Source organism: Cornus florida, unplaced genomic scaffold, assembly GCF_030987335.1.
Source record: "Cornus florida cultivar Cherokee Brave unplaced genomic scaffold, ASM3098733v1 CherokeeBrave_3.0.0_Hap2_Chr03, whole genome shotgun sequence".
NCBI classification, from domain to species: domain Eukaryota; kingdom Viridiplantae; phylum Streptophyta; class Magnoliopsida; order Cornales; family Cornaceae; genus Cornus; species Cornus florida.
Genome location: NW_026775573.1, coordinates 18,212,304 through 18,231,003, shown reverse-complemented (window position 1 = coordinate 18,231,003; position 18,700 = coordinate 18,212,304). Strand labels below are relative to the sequence as shown.

General features: G+C 33.1%; 1 protein-coding gene across 1 annotated transcript; it reads right to left on the bottom strand.

Moving 5' to 3' along the window:
- Nucleotides 1-16,731: 16,731 nt before the first annotated feature.
- Nucleotides 16,732-18,466, bottom strand: LOC132299768 (F-box protein SKIP22-like). The gene has a single exon (XM_059796582.1). The coding sequence runs from the start codon at nucleotides 18,327-18,329 to the stop codon at nucleotides 16,881-16,883; it is 1,449 nt and encodes a 482-aa protein (XP_059652565.1). The 5' UTR covers nucleotides 18,330-18,466; the 3' UTR covers nucleotides 16,732-16,880.
- Between the last annotated feature and the right edge of the window lie 234 nt (nucleotides 18,467-18,700).

The window sequence follows — 18,700 nt, the reverse complement described above, 5'->3', positions numbered from 1 at the left end:
CGACCCATTGGGGTGGTCCATTACTACTATCCAAATCCATCATTTTAAATAAAAAAAATAAAATAAAAACAACTAATTCATTTAATCCTAACAAATAAAAATATAAACAAATACACATCATCAAATCAAGCACGTAAATTACAAAATTAATTACACTCCATTACAAAATTAATTACACTCTATTTAAGCATATTTAAATCACACAAATACACACAACTCAATTCAAATAAATCATTTAAGCACACACAATTTAAATTAAATAAATAAGGCAATTAAACATATAACAAATAGCTAAGTTATCAATTAATCAAATAAAAATGTAATTAAAACAATTAAATAAATATTGAGACTATTCTTTTAAAATTAGGAATATTACATTCTTCCCCCCTAACAAAAGGAATTTTGTCCTTGGAATTCACCCTTACTTTCTTCCATTATTTCTGGAAACTGTGAGCGAATGACATCCTCATGTTCTCAAGTAGACGCCACCTTATTATGATGACTCCACTTAACTCCAATGTATCAAATAGTATATATGGTTCTTATATTTAAGAAACACAATAACTGTACTATAAACAGGTTGTATCTAACAACAATGTAATCTTACCCAATATTTTTTCAAGAGTAACTATGCATATTCCTTCAAGTCTAATAACATATATTCACAAAACTCCCATGCACCTAGCACTTACGATTTAGCAACGCTAATATATAAGCTACTGCCTCAATTGATAAACCAAATCTGCAAAAGGTCAATTAACTAAGTAAAACTGACCTTCTTCCAACAATCGTATAGCTTCCTATAAGAAAGACATCACAAGCAACTGTTTCCTGATAGAAAAACTCTAATATACGACTTCTATGTACAAAATTTGGCTGCCGCCTCCAAACCGCGCGCAGACCAAACAAATAAGAGTATTTCTCTCCGATTTATCTTTAAATGAAGTCAAGGTCTAATTGTACAACCCTTGCTTCCATTTCAAACGAACAAATGAGAGATCTGCACTATGTAATAGACAAAACCTCAATGTTGTCACTCTAACCTCCTTGTGCCAACATTACTATAGACAAAAACTAAAAAGTGAAGTAAACACTTCCATTAATTGTCCATGAAAACCTAGGATATATGCCTCAAGCATATCCTCTACAATCAAATTAAATTTCTCTATCAATTCCTTCGTCTAGAGATATGAAGCAAAGTTGCTGCTCCAAAATCTTCAGAGAACTCGTTCTAAATAGCACTTTTCATCTACTATAATGGACATTCCCATGCTATAACACCATTATCAGTGCAATGTAGAACTGATATGAAGCTCTAAAGTGAACATTACTCTAATTAATGTTCATAAGCGAACTTACCCAATCCATCACTCTTATCCCATATGAAAAAATTTCCAATTCAACGTCGATAATTCCTACCGACCATCCACTCCTGATTAATCCTACTCCCATTTTGATATAAGAAGTGACAAAAATCTCCAATGATATCCGATTATCAATTTTTTCACCTTTCTAACTGGTGCTACACTTAAAGATAGTTATGGACATGTCCTTACCTATACCTGTTCACCCAAACTGACATTTGATATCCTGATGTAACTTATAACCATCGGAGTACACCGAGAAAAATTCACAAATCTTGCATTTCAGTCACTCCGGCATCATTTACATAACCTACTAATCCTCCTCCAATACCTTAAGTTTTATCTGAGTAAACTAACACTGCCTCCAGGGTCAGCTCCAATATTCTAAGTTGACCTCCTTAATTACCTTGGTAATAGCAAGTGTTATTTTTGCACATGTTATAAAATTAACTCATTACTTATTAACTAACTGAAAGATTTAAATATCATATCAGTTTTTGATAGCATCCACTTCCATAATCACTTCCACTAGACGAAACTTAATGCAAAGTGTGAATCACCACTTCTATCCATCTAAGCTGCCTCGTGATCCGTTCTATTCTTATGAACTGATGTCCTACCAGTTCAAAATAGACAAGAATTTAGCTGATCTAATTTATTAGTTAACCAATATCCCAACCAGAATCCTAATCCTTGCGTAAAATCAGCAATCCCTCAACTAAATCTGTGGAAAATACTCTCTCATTCCCACTTTAGTATAGGATATGGTTGCAAGGATCTAGTGATCTCTGATGGTCAATCCCGACTATCTAATAAATATTAGACTTAGAGACACAATCACTATGTCCCTCTATGGACAACATCTGTCTCATATCATGATGCATCGTATCTCCACCTGGATGAATAGAGAACTAAAAGTTGTGAATCTTAGTCCTTGTATTTGCTCTCCAATTTGTCTGTAGAAAGTACCGTTAGTCTGGTACAACTAGCTTTCGTCTACACCCATTGTTTAAATTGAAGCATCTTTAAAAGCTACTCTGCAACTAAATCCATGCAACATTGATCTATGATAAACTTACCGATAATAAAAGTCAACCGGTAATTCCATTAATCAAAAGTTAACTATTATAACTTTCCCATACATACCGTGCACCTCTTCTTTATATATAGGTGATCTGTCTCACCATCCTGTCTTTGACACACTCTGTTTCTTTAACACAAGTAAGTGTCTATTAGACTTCTTATCTAACTTCAAAAGAATATGGAACCTTTCCATCAATCCAGTAAGTCATCAATTTCCTATCAATAACTAGTTGTTGCGAATTGTGACAAAAAAAAATTCCATATTGTTTATGCAAGTGAAAAAGACTTAGTTTCTTCCACCATGTGCAACACCGATAATTCCTCCTAATGACACGCCCTCGTGAATAAATTCTTAATTAAAAATAAACTGGTGAAGATTTATTCAATCTACTATCCTCAATTGGTGTCATTCCAATAAGTACCTAAACCAGTACGAAATCCTCCTTCTGACTTGGTGACAACTTCTGGAATTTCTAAGAAGATGTTCTGCAATTCCGGCACCTCTGATAAACCATCGTGGTGTTACAGTGGTCTTTATTTACCACAACCTTACTAATACCGAAACATTAACAACCACCATTATCACGGCATTGTAATACCATACGTATCCAGACCTAGTGTAAAAATATTTCAATTTAATCGTACCAGATTATTTGACTCATAGTGATGGTTTAACTATCCCATAAAAATAAAAAAAAACATACCATAATGATGTATGTCTAAGTCTAATAGATTGGCTAGAATTATGTATATCTATCGAATCCTATGACCACATGCTCACAATCTGAGCGTAAAATAACGATATTACTCCATGGTGTAAAAATAATAGTTGGCTAATCATATACTTGTGTCCCCAATGAAACCATATTCCAAATCCCGAATAATTAACGAAAATAAAACACGTATGACAAACACAATAACACAAAATATAGTCCAACTTAAGACATCGTTCTTTCCAGGAAAAATCTCTTCTGAAATTAACTTACAAAATTGTTTCACACAATTTCCTTTGTAGTTTTATAAGTAATCCTCTAACCTCGAAACCTATCCTTTAAACATAGCTTAAAGCAACGTATATTTGACTAAGCAAATACTAAGGGCTTAAACTTCATCCTCCTTATATGCGGAATGTAAACTCTCTAACTTGGCTTTATAAAGCGAATTAGAATGTCAAGACATAATACCAACACTCTCCCGAATATGATATAAAATCATATGTTCATTCTGATAAGAACTTTATTAGATTCCTAAACTCTTGAAGAGTACTTCTTATATATCTCTTTTAGAGAGGATAAGAAAGTTTAACTATATATAGATTGATCATCACCAACTCTACTAGTATCATTTGCTATACTATTATCAAATAAGATCACCCTCGTGCAATCATTCATTTTAAAGATTTAGTACCCTCTTCCTTGGATACTCTGAAAGCTCCTCCTTTAGGATCCTTTTCAGGATCCTCCTCTTTGCTTTCCTCCTTTTTAAGAATAATTGAAGTCATGTTGGTCCCGATATACGGTGACCTAAAAGACACACTTAAATCCTTCCTTGGCTTATACTTTAAAGTAGCGCCAACTGGAACTAAACCTTCGATCCCAAATTTTGCCTTTTCTCAAAGAAATCGATAACGTACTCCTTTACTTCTCTAGGTCTTTATCGCTTTTACCCTGGACCCAATCCTCCTCCCAGTGCCAACCATTATGTGACTACAGAATATAATTGACATCAGCCTTTCCTAACGAACCGTAAATAGAGTACAATGAATCTTAATATAGGCTCTAAGTTTTAAGAGACGTAACGCGGAAGTCACATAGCAAAAGACACTAAAATGCTGGTTGGCCAGGCCCACGCCCGAATACTCGAGGATATAAAAAACAAATCGGTAATAATCGAACATAAAGTACAAAAAGAATAAAATAGGAATAAATGATTTGCTGAAAGAAAACTAAAATAATAATCCAATAACTAAATCTCAGAATAAATTTTCATTAATAATAAAATCATTCTGATACAATAAATCCTCCATTAACACAACTCGAGAATCCATACTGTGTGCACCCCTAGAAAATCCAAGCTGAACAAGTGACAGCAATAACTGTCTACAACTGAATAATAAAGCATAAAACAATCTCCAATGTAGAATCGGAAGAATGAAGTAGGTTGATCCCTGCTCAGCACGAACAACCTCTACTCCTGATGAATACCTAAAAAATAATAGCGGGTCAAGCCCACAAACAAGTTCTACTCTACTACAGTTCAAGCAGAGATCCGATACACATAAACATCCTAGTCAATCCAACAATAACTAGTAGTCCATATATATATATATATATATATATATATATATATACACACTATAAGAATCTCACTAAACTATAGGGTTGTCTCAACCTGAATAGTAGGCAACATGCAAAACGCACATATAGTGGGCATGAGTAGCTAGACCTACCAGGGTACATAACTATACTATATCTAGCTACACATCCCTGGTAATATACGCACCATAATCATGATACTGAGACTCAAGCTCATATCATGACACCATAATCATATATATAAATATTTATATAAGTATAAAACAAATGTCATCCATCTGATACAGTGGCCCGACACGAATAAGGAGGACTTAACTCTATGGTTAATCCAATCCCTTATAAATAAATAGGTAGGACTTAACTTCTTTGGTTAATCCGTCCTTAGAATGCCACCGTCCCATATCGGTGCATTAAACCATACAATCCATAAATAAATAGGTAGGACTTAACTTCTTTGGTTAATCTATCCCTAGAATGCCACCGTCCCATACCGGTGCATTAAACCATGCAGTCCAATCAATGATGTAACAGATAAAATAGTACATCAATTAATCTAGAAATAATATGATACACATCATACAAATATCATTTGCATTTATTTAGGCAAATATAACAGTTTAAATAGTATGTAGCTAACTTACCTTTCAAGTAATTAACCTACATCTCAGATAAACATTATAAAGGTTCATAAACATTGTTTAAAAACCATTTAAACATTAATTTCAATTGTTAAAGTAATTAAATTAATCCATTCATCCAATTTAAACAACTTCATTTGTATTTATTTAAGCAAATATAACAATTTAAATATCATGTAGTTAACTTACATTCTAAGTAATTAACCTACATCTCAGATAAATTATATAAAGGTTCATAGCCATTATTTAAAACTATTTTGACATTAATTTAAATTGTTAAAGCAATTAAATTAATTCCTTCATCCAATTAAACAACTTATAGGTTTTTAATTCCCAATTATCCACATCCTTAGCACATATAGGTATATTTTGCATTCTGGGATTTCCTAAGTCCATTTAATCATTTAATAATTGATTAAAAATAGATTTAAACAAATCTAGATGCTTAAACCTAAAAATCCAAGGTCGCAACCCAACTGAGCAGGCTCTGTTACAACTGAGTAGGCTCGGTTACAACCGAGTCAGCTCGATTGCCAACCGAGTTGGCTCAGTTCCAACTGAGTCGACTCGGTTGTTGCTGAAGGTCGTCTTCTTCATCGGTTCAGCCTCTGTAAACCCTAAAACTTCATTTTTAAGGCCTCTAAGCTTCAACCTAAGTCTCATACGTCCATATTAAATTATTTTAGATGTTTTAACATGCAAAGATTAAACTCAAACATCAATTATGCATAAAAAAATCCAAGAATCGTTCAAAACAAGAATATGAAACTAAAATCATACAACTCTCTGTTTTAGTCCGATTAAGCATGCATAATTATTATGTTGTAATTGTTTAAGTTTCTTGGAATCTCCTAGGCATGTATAGAAACACAAATCAAAAGGAGAGAGTAAGAGAAGAACTTGTCTCTTAAGAATTTCGGATTGAAACCTTAAACTTCCTTCTTCCTTAGTTTTCTGGTGACCTTGGTTGTCGTCGAACCTCTCTACTACTTATTCCTAGACCCATAAGCAACCTCCCTTCCTTCCTCCTTGAGTTCAGCCCTTCTTCCTTGGGCGCACTTTCTCTTCTCTTCTCTCTGTTTCTCTGTTTCTATATTTTCTAATATCACGTAAACACTAGCCTCATCTATAGAATATATGATGCATATATATAGTAATCCAATATAACCCTAATCCAAATCAAACCCTAAGTCTGCTTTAAGGAAAATATCAGGATAAAGGGAAATAAAAATAATTAATATAATTATAGTCAGATATATATTATATATATAATTAGAAGGTTATATATATATATGTATATATATATGTATATATATATATATATATATATATATACATATATATATACATATATATATATAACCTTCTAATTATATATATAATATATATCTGACTATAATTATATTAATATTAACTATTAAAAATAATTAATAATTATAATAACTATATATACATATATACCCGTATATGTATATGTACAACTATCCATGGATAATATCCGTACCCATTAAACCTCCTAACCAAGTAGTCCATGCGACCCATTGGGGTGGTCCATTACTACTATCCAAATCCATCCTTTTTAAATAATAAAAATAAAATAAAAACAACTAATTCCTTTTAATCCTAACAAATAAAAATATAAACAAATATGCATCATCAAATCAAACACGTAAATTACAAAATTAATTACACTCTATTACAAAATTAATTACACTCCATTTAAGCATATTTATATCACACAAATACACACAACTCAATTCAAATAAATCATTTAAGCACACACAATTTAAATTAAATAAATAAGTCAATTAAACATATAACAAATTGCCAAATAATCAAATAAAATGTAATTAAAACAATTAAATAAATACCGAGACTATCATTTTAAAATTAGGGGTATTACAGAACTCGTCTGGCCTTGGAGCTTTATCACTATCACAGCTCCTCAAAGCCTTCAGGACTTCTTCCTCCGCAAATGGCCCCTTAAGCCAATCCCTATCTTCACCCGAGATGCCAATAAACTCGGGGCCATCTAACAACGGTATCCTACTGACAGTCTCCGTGAAAAGCTACTGATAAAAAGACACAAAACCAATCTAGACATCCAATTGGCATTCATAATAATCTCGTTGATACGAATCCTGCCAATGTGATTTTCTATTATGTGAGCATTGGCCAGCCCATGGAAGAATTTCGTGTTCCAATCCCCTTCTTGCAACTATAAGGCTCTGGACTTCGTGAAGGGAGTCTTAAGAGGAACCATGAACCTCATCGTTCATCATTGTGATTGAGAAAAAGGTGTATGGAATCGGTGTAAGCAATTACAACCCAAATAAGATTCATGGCTCCAATACATAAATTTATATAGAGGAAGACATACCCGGATATAGAAACTATATTGAAAAGATGTATAACGTTCTTGACATATTCTGATTGGAGACGACCTTCAACCCTCTAATCTTCCCTATGCGTACAAGATGATGGACTCCATAATTTTAACACATATATATAGACGAGGGTTGGGACCGTTCCATTATATACGAAGAGTTATGTTGGTTCCATCAACCAATGCACCACTTTAGATATGACTATTCATGAGACACCTTTAGGAATTAATATGATGTAATGCACATCAATTAAATATGGTGCAACCCCTCTTAAATAGATGGATAGTTATTGATTTGTGTGAAATTAATGTTAGACTATTAATTTTGCTTACATTCTCCCACTTAGTGTAACAATAATTAATTCCGATCACCTCAAGATCAAAATGATCATTGAGTGTACTACAGATGTAAATCCATATATTGATAATAAACACCTCTACCATTCAATTTGGAGAACATTTGAGTCTACTAATATGGGATCAAGGGCATCATTATATCATTAATAATATAAGACACCAATGGTCACTAATACTAACAAACTCAACTCCAACGTCACATATATATATTGTTTATGCATTTATTCAATAAAATATTCATGCCATGCATCGGTCCTACCATGTCTCAATAAGGACACACCGTGTCTCAAAATAGGACACTTAAATCACAATTTTTTCATACACACGTGCACCAATATGGAAAATTTAATAAATGAGGATAATAACTGTGATCAGAAAATAAAACTGTCTTTACCATGAGCCAAATACAACCTCCCACTAACTAAGTAAATTAATGCTGTCAAAGAGAAATATGCATACTTACTGTACAACATTAGCGACAAACCCTTAGTCATGGGATCAACAATCTTTTGTTGTGTAACATGTGCTCAGTCAAACACTAGCTAGTTCTAAATCCTCTATTTCACAACAAGGTATTAATGGCCATATTTTAGACCAACTTGAACTCTTATTATTTCTTTAAAACAAGACTGTAGCGGAATTATTTACCTGAAGTCCAAAACTAATATTTTGTAATGGATGAAACGTGGCCTTATAACATGCAAATAAACTCTGCTTCTATCAGTTATCATAATAGTAAAACAATACTTGAAGTGGATTTGTATAATGTCCTGACAACCAGCAAAGTCAGTTTTCACCATTTCTATAAAGATATGGTCCTTTAATTATTTTCAGATACCTTATAAATTTTTTTGTCGCTTACTATAGATCCAAACCAGGATTACTCGATATCTGCCTAGTAAATGTTATATTATAATTAATCATATGCAAAACCTGAGCATACATTTGATTCCCAAAGGTATATGAAATTCCTTTTATCTAATCTTGCTCTAGGTATTTCTCAACTATTGGAATATCAAATTCTCACATTTACAATGAGTGCAATTTCATCTTTATTGCGTTATATGTCAAATACTTTGAGAACTCTATCTTAGTAGGTTCTTTGTGACAATCCAAGAATTTCACAAGATTCATTAAGTGAAACTTAATGCCAATAAAAAGGCTTCACTAACACCTCATCTCAAATGTTTGAGACAAATTGTTTAATCTCATGTAAAATAATGCCATAACTATCATTTACATTTAATACAAGGATGAATTTTACTCCCACTGACTTTGAGAATAACTAAAGCCACACATTTACAATTTAATTGATAGGAAGGTCAACTAAACTTTCCAAAGTTAATTAAATAATGTCTCAAAACAATTAACTCTAAATGGGATCAACATAACATATAATAATGTTTCCTTTAGGCCAAAATTATCATATGTTAGTCTCTCACTGGTGAAATAATTTTCACATTTGAAGCTAATTAATCATATAAAACACAATAACAACTTATACTCCTTTAGACGTAGTGAGTCATCAATTGTGTCTTCTACACTAATTACCTCAATCCACTTAGTTGGATAAACTCAATGACCCACCTTTGGGCTTGATCATTGCTCGTCTTTACTAAACGCCAACACAATCCTTTTACTTTAACAAAATAATAATTTTGCACTACAAATATAAAAAATAAAAAAAATAAAAAAAAATTATGAGTGTGCCACTTTGGTAACTAAACACTCAATTAAACTTAATGATACTTATGCTTAGAATTGTGAAATATGATTCAATTTTTCTGAATGAATCAAGATATATATATATATATATATATATATATATATATATATATATATATATATATATAAAAAATAAAATGTATAATTTCATATTTTATATACCGAGATATAAGACCTTAAATTAATCATTACCTATACCATGTATATGATCAAGTATAAAATATTTAACTTGTTAAAATACGACCTTAGCCACCCTTATTCATAGAGTAAATAGGGGTGCATGCAACACACATGACTCTAGACAGAGACACATGACTATTGGTTTAAATTCAAAAGATATGTCTGTTGGTTTAATCCTAAAAGACATGACTCATGATATACATGTATATATATAACGAATTAATATTAGTGATCCAAACTAAAACATGTAATGGTACGTTGAAACATATAACCCTTCACAATCAGCATGTTAACTCCAAAATGATATTCAACGTTCTTGTCCTACACATTCTTAAAAGTCACCCATAGAGAATGAACACCCAAAATGACATTCACGTTGTTGTCCAATACATTTTAAAAACAACTGTGACACTCTCATAGAGATATGAATACCCAAAATGACACAAAATGACATTCACCTTGTATGAGGTGGTACTGTTTCACTTGCAATAGTCATAAACGGTCGTGACTCTGGATATTATAGAGAGATAGCCCCTCACAACCGAAATATTAAAACCGATACATGAATGTTTGAGATTTATTTTACTGTCTAATGTGGTATGTATGGATACCCAAAGAAAATGTCACATTCACACATATATTGACACCCAAACCAAATTGCTAGTATAACATGATGTACATGGTCATATTGGAAGCATGTTTCATTTACAACAAATATATACGTACACGTATAAGAGACAAAGTAAACACATATGTAGTGTAAGTTTACCCGCTATCAAATATATATACACACGTAAGAGACAAAGTACCCACTACATATATATGGTCTTCAAATTGTCTTCAACAATGAATTTTGTACAAACACATATACATATAGCAGATGAATTGTGTACAAACACATATGCATATACGTAACCTTGTTCCAATATGGGGCTAATAATTTGATTATCACTTTTCTATACAACTTTTCAATAATTTATCCAATTGTGTACACACACACATATATAAGGGGCAATGAAATAATCGGTTTACTTACGATACAAAAAAAGTCTTTCACAAAAACTATATAAGTGAATATATATAATTTCTTAATAACCAAATATAGTATCCTTCATCATCTCAAACATATATTGTACGTAAATCACAATATATTTTTGTTTGAAATAGATTAAATTTATGAAGTAGAGTCTATGTAGGCTCATACCCATGTAAGCAATTACAACCCAAATAGGATTCATGGCTCCAATACATAAATTTATATAGAGGAAGACATACTTGGATATAGAAACTATATTGAAGAGAAGTACAACGTTCCTGACATATTCTGATTGGAGACGACCTTCAACCCTCTAATCTTCCATATGCGTACAAGATGATGGACGCCATAATTTTAACACATATGTATAGACGAGGGTTGGGATCGTTCCATTATATACGAAGAGTTGTGTTGGTTCCATCAACCAATACACCACTTTAGATGTGACTATTCATGAGACACTTTTAGGAATTAATATGATGTAATGCACATCAATTAAATATGGTGTAACCCCTCTTAAATATATGGATAGTTATTGATCTATGTGAAATTAATATTAGACTATTAATTTTGCTTACAATAGGAAGAAGTAATTGTCTGAAGAATGACATTTTTGAGGTGTTGGAGAGAGCATGGATTGGGGACTTCGATTCTGAGGGAGGGTTTCTTTGGTTTCAAGAGATCTGACCCTCAATTTCATGGTATGAATTTAGGAATTCGATAGAGAATTTGGGAAAAAATAAAGCGAAGAGAGAATGGTAAAAGTCATCGTTATGGAGAAGGTATACTGACGGAAGTCTTTTGTGTAAAGTCTTGCTTGTGGGTCAGTGAATATTTTATTTTACAAAACTTATAATCATTAATGTAAAAAATTTAAAATGAGAACCAAAAGAACAAAGTAGCTAACATTTGCATTTCTAGCTAAGGGCCTTGGAGCCCAGTGTATTTTCTTACCTTTCAAAGTAGAAGGTTGAGGATTCCAGTCTTCGTAGGGGCAAAACTGAATGTTTTCTTGCTATAATATATATATATATATATATATATATATATATAATGAGTTCAAGTCCCTGTAAAAGCAAAAGTGGGTATGTGAGTTCGTTTTTTAAGAATGAAAATAAAAATAAAATACTTTTCCATCGCTACAAAAAGAGTTCCAAGAGAAAATGGAGTTGTTTCGATTTTCTCATTGATTGTAATCGATCAAAAACTCATCACATGATGATTCACATCCCTCTCTCCTGAAATAGTTTCCAGAGCTTTCACAGCTCTCTCTCCAAAAGTAAACCCCATAAAGCTTAAAAGTCAAATCCTATTCATATATACACACACACTTACGCTTGCTGGAGGTGGCGCCGTCGAGAAATCACTCATGCTTGTTGGAAGGGATGATTCTCCGTGGTAAAGAGCTTTTTATATATACAAATTCTACGAATAAGTGGAGTCAACTTTACTATAAAAAAAAATTTCAAAAAGAAAAACCTTCGTACTAATAAGCCAGTCATTGCTTACACTTTCAAGTGACAGATTTTCAATTGTCCATCTAAACTTTCTACATAAAATTCCTACCTGTATGATTTGGAACATTTAAGCGGAAAATGGCAGTTACTTCTTCTATCAAAATATGCAGGCCTGGTTACTCCAAAAGAAATGCTTATAATTCTTGGGAGTGTAATAATACCTTGAATTTCATCTCACTTACTATTGTTGGAATGTTGTAATCAGACATTTTGACCCAAGAGACCCCTTATCCACTGGTCCGCGGGTTAGATCTCCTTCAAATTAAACTAATTCTATTCTAAATGAAAGCACGTATGTATACAGAGTGCAGATATGAGACTGCGTGTGAACAAAATTATTCAGTTCAAACCCGAATGGCCATGAAAAACTAGCACAACCAAAGTGCATAAAGCAGAATGTCCCCTTTACGTTTAGAGATTGATTCGTCAAAGAGGTTGGATTTTGGGACATGGTGGATGGATTTGGGTAAGTTATTAGGGACGGAGGAGGAGCGACAGATTGGTTTGGGGTTGGCAGCAAGTACCCGTTGGTATCTTTGGAAAGGTAGGAACGCTTGGGTGTTCAATAGGGAGATATGGAAGTCTCATAATATTGTGAGTATGGCGACAACTCAATTTTGGGAATTGGTTGAGGCTAATTCATCCTTGAAAGAGTTAGGGGGTTGGAAGGTGGATAATATGATATCTGGTCCATGAGTGTCCAGGGAGAGATGGATACCTCCGGAACAAAGGGTTATTAAGTGCAATGTGGATGCTTGCTTTGAGCTAAAAATGAAGGTGGGGGGTGATGGAGTTGTTTTCAGAAATTCGGAGGGAGTGGTAGTGAAAGGGGTTGTGTTGGGGAAGTTCAAGGCATCCTCGCTTCTATGGCAGTGGCTGTGTGTATTAGTAAGGCACTTGATTGGGCATTAAAATTCCAATTTTCAAATTTATGGTTGGAGACGGATTCGATGGTGGTTTGCTCAGCTATAATGGAGGAGAATTGCTCTATTGAAATTCAAGCTCTTGTTTTTTATATCAAGGCAAAGTTTCGGAATTTTTCCTCTGTTCATATTAGCCATGTGTGTAGGCATGGTAACGACGTCGCCCATGCAGTGGCAAAAATCTATAAACGCCCGTGTTGGTGAGGATGTTGAGACTGTTTTTTTCTAGTCATGTACAGTCATGTCTTTAGAATGATGTATCCCAAGGCATGTAGTGGGTTTTGTTTGCCAAAACAAAAATAATAATAAAATAAAAATAAATTCTAAAAACTAGTAGTATAGTTTTTCCTATGATTTTATAGTTATAATCCTCCAAAAAAAAAATGTACAAAATTTCTCCTTTTGAGAGGACAAGAAGGCTCGTCCTTTGTCACTTAAGTGGAGTCAACTTTACTACTACGTAATAATTTTTTATTTTTTACAAAAAAAAAAAAAAAAAAAAAAAAAAAAAAAAAAAAGAAGAACCTTCTTACTAATAAGCCAGTCTTTGCTTACACTTTCAAGTGACAGATTTTCAATGGTCCATCTAAACTCCAAAAGAAATGCTTATAATTCCTAGGGAGTGTAATACCTTGAATTTCATCTCACTTACTATTGTTGGAATATTGTAATCAGACATTTCGACCCAAGAGACCCCTTATCCACTGGTCCGCGGATTAGATCTCCTTCAAATTAAACTAATTCTATTCTAAATGCAAGCACGTATGCATACAGAGTGCAGATATGAGACTACGTGTGAACAAAATTGTTCAGTTCAAACCCAAATGGCCATAAAAAACTAGCACAACCAAAGTGCAAAAAGCAGAAGATAGAAGACACAAAGCAACAAACATATTAAGCAACAACAGTTGGAGATCATTTTCCTTAAAAATATTTAAAACTACGTAAAATTTCAACATTAGACATGTTCCTGACTTTCTCTTCTTCTAGTAAGAGACCTAACAAACGCTTAATATTATGGTATACATTGTACTACCTCCAAAGGAACTCAGAATCAGCATTCAACCATGATTAAGGATAATTCAAACTTACTTGACAAAAAAAAAAAATAGAAGAAGAAGAAAAAGGAAGAGGTAAAGTATAGCCACACCCCTTGAGGTTTGGCAAAAGTACACTTAGAGGAAACTTATATATTTTTTGAATAAAGACACCCCCTAAAGGTTCAAAAATAGACAAAGACACCCCTTTACATGAGAAATTGACCAAATTACCCTTTGACTGTTTAGGAGACTTTTTTAACTTTACAATTTAATAAATTGGACCAATCTACTCTCATGAACAATTTATGCATAAAAAAAAAAAAAGGTAAAAATTCAATTTTTTTTATTTTGTTATTTACTTTATAAATGTCCCAACTTCTTAAAAATGTAAACGTCTAAAATGATTTTTTGATTCAATACATATATTTCAAATAAATTATATTTTGTTATTACTTTTTTTCTTTTTCTTTTTTATTTTTAAATTAAGATACTTAATTCTTTTATCTAAAAAAATTAAACCAATCTCTTTTCCTTAAAAATTAAAAAATATGGTACCAGGATAATTTTATGTATGTTAAATTATATATCAAATATTATGCATTTCTCAATATAAGGAAAAAAAAAATAGTAAAACAAAGGGAGAAAAAATAGTAAAACAAAGGGGAAAAATAATAATAAAACAAAGGGGAAAAAAAACAAATGCATGCATAAAGTTAAAATGCATAAAGTTATACTAGTATCTATTTTATTTTATGTTGGGAAATGCATAATATTTTTTATATAATTTAAGATGCATAAAGTTATATTAATACCATATTTTTTATTTTTAAGGAAAAGAGATTGGTCTAATTTTTTTAGATGAAGGAATTAACCATCTTAATTTTAAAATAAAAAGAAAAAAGAAAAGAAGTAATAACAAAATATAATTTATTTGAAATATATGTATTGAATCAAAAAATCATTTTAGACGTTTACATTTTTTAGAAGTCGGGACATTTATAAAGTAAATAACGAAAAAAAAAAAAAAAAAAAAAAAAAAAAAATGAACTATATAAAGTTTTTTTTTTTTTACTTTTTTTATGCATAAATTATTCATGAGGGTAGATTGGTCCAATTTATTAAATTGTAAAGTTAAAAAAGTCTCATGAACGGTCAAAGGGTAATTTGGTCAATTTTTCATGTAAAGAGGTGTCTTTGTCCATTTTTGAACATTCATGGGGTGTCTTTGTCCAAAAAATAGGTAAGTTTCTTCTGAGTGTCCTTTTGCCAAACCTGAAGGTGTGTGACTGTATTTTACCCAATAATAAAAAAATAATAATAAAAACCAAAGGATAATTCAAACTCTGAGATAAGGCACCCTGTCCTCCGAAATTACAATGAAGCCTGAAATTCTGAGACTCCCAAATTACAACTAGAAAGGACTTCTTCTAATGCTGTAACAGGAAACTGACTTCTTGAACCAGTTCAAGGATGCTGAACCGGTTCAAGATTGGCAGAGGAAATATCGAGCCAACCTTGAAGGCCTTGAACCAGTTCAAGGATGCTAAACCAGTTCAAGGATGCTAAACCAGTTCAAGTCTAGCAAACTTGAATTCTGAGGCTCCGATTTTGGTAAGTCTGGTTCCTAATGTGTTGTTCTTACCTTTTTCGAATGATCTTATTCATGGTAACCTTGAACAATTTTTCAATTCAGCATTTGCTGTCGATCCCGATACAGTAACTTGAAATTACAACAACAAGGACTTGTTTTGTTTCCGATAATTGTCAATTACAAAATAATCTCAAAATGAATATCGCTGGGAATGAAGGGTATAGTTAAAACATTTTAATGAAATGAAAGGAATCGGACCAAGCATGTCAAGCCTCCAAATTTACACATAGGCCCCTGTACCATATCTATTAGATATAGGAGGCCCCTGTCGCATACCTAAATCTGGTGCGCGACACAAATATGGCATCCATAACATGCACCACAACATCAAATAAAGTTAACAAAATTTCACAAGCAATAATTGTTTACAAAATCTACACCATCTATGAATTAATTGTTTAGTTCAAACCAAAAATGCCATGAAAAACTAGCACAAACACAACCAGAAAGGTTGTCAGCTCAAGTGCATAACGCAACAAACATAGTAAGCAACACAGCAGTTGGAGATCATCTATATAAATATTAAAAACCATATAAATTATTAAACATGAGACATGGTTCCCGACTTTCTCTCTTCTTATAGTAAGAGAGACCAAACAAACACTTAATTAAGCATATAAGTTGTACTACCTCCAAAGCGACTCAGAATCAGCATTCAACCATAATCAAGGATAATTCAAACTCCTAGATAAAGCACCCTGTCCTCCCAAATTACAATGAAGCCTGAAATTCTGAGGTGCTGGATAATGTTGGAAGGCTAGGCTAGGTGGTAGTGGGATGGCAAGAAATGGCAAGTGGTAATAATGACCACCTATAAATCCTAGAACCCCCACTGGATTAGAGTCTCTTCTCACACCCATAAGAGATGGAGAAGCCCTTGTCCTACACTCCCAACACTTAGCAAACTTCTCTTTCCAATGGCTCCTTCCCTGTGATCCTACCACATTGCCAAACTGCTCCACAAACTTTTGCTTCCACAAATCATCATTCGACGACAAATAGAACAGCTCCGAACATACACATCCCACTCTACCAAGATCAATGCCGGCTAGTGACTCCAAAATCTTGCGTTTAAGGCTGGTGGGTAGGCTCATAAAGCAAGGTGGAGGTGCCAAACCAGCTTTCTCACATAAATCAATTAGAAGAGGCAATGCAATTTTATCCTTCACAATCTTCCAAATTTTAAACACTTCTATTTCAGGGTATGTATCAGAATACAAATCCTTTCCATTTGATTCATCAAACCACCCACAATTTGCCCACACTACATTCAAGAATGGAACCAATCGCTCTTTGTCTAGGTACACTTGATAAGACCCAGGAAATCCATAAATGTTGAGAAACTTGCCTACACTCGCAAACCTCAATACAACAGTTTCAATTCCATTCCCAGCACCTAGAATCTCAGGAAGAGTGTATGAAATCACCATCTTGAAAGAAGACGAAGGCCATTCGTCCGGATTAAACCCATCAAGAATCAATTTTGAGATAGGATCAACTCTAACGAAGCCAGACTCTAACAAAACAGCATGAACAGCAATCACCAACAGCTGATAACCACCACCATCACCAACAGCCTCTTTCCCAAACACTTTCCTCAGAAAACAAGGCACAGACCACCGATCATCATCAACATCCACATACTCTGTCACAGACAAACTCAACTTTTTATCTTCCTCGGGCTTAATCTCACCATCCCCAAATTCAAAATCTAGGGTTTCACTTTTCAACACATGTTCTTTCTGGAACTGGTTTTCTATGGACGGGGATATTTGTTGATTCTGATGGTGTTCTGAATTGGGTTTTTGAGGAGTATGGGATTGGGCAGTTAGGGTTTCTGTTTCTGAGGAAAACCAATTAGGGTTGATAGTGAAGAAGATGAGATCGCCAGAGGTAATGCCTAGAGACTGAAGAGTGCCTTCATATGAACCATGAAGCTCGTCCTTCTGATTGAGAGAAAGGTGTATGGAAGAGGAAGAGGAAGAGGAAGAAGAAGAAGAAGAAGAAATACTATGAAGAATGACATCTTTGAGGTGTTGGAGAGATATTGATGAATTGGGTACTTCAATTCTTAGGGTTTCTTTGGTTTCAAGTGATTTGAGCCTCAGTTTCATGGTGCGAATTCGAAGAGGATTTGAGAAAAACTGAAGAGAGTATGGAAAGCTCGTCCTTCTGATCACTATAGAGCACTTATATTCACAAGGTACTCCTAGATCGAATCGCGGTCGACTCGGAAATCTTTTCCCAAAGAAGGGTCTTCAATTGTTGAAAAAAAATAAATAAATAAATAATAATAATAAACGAAGAAGATTTTGTTTTCCTTTTTTAATAGGGTTAAATTCTAAAAAAATCCCTTATTGTTTTCAAAAATTATCTACTAATCTCCTTAAGTACAAAAATTATCATAAAACCTCTCAACGTATTTTAAAATATATCATATGACCCCCTTCCTATTAGTTAACCGTCTAAAACTAACGTCTTCTTA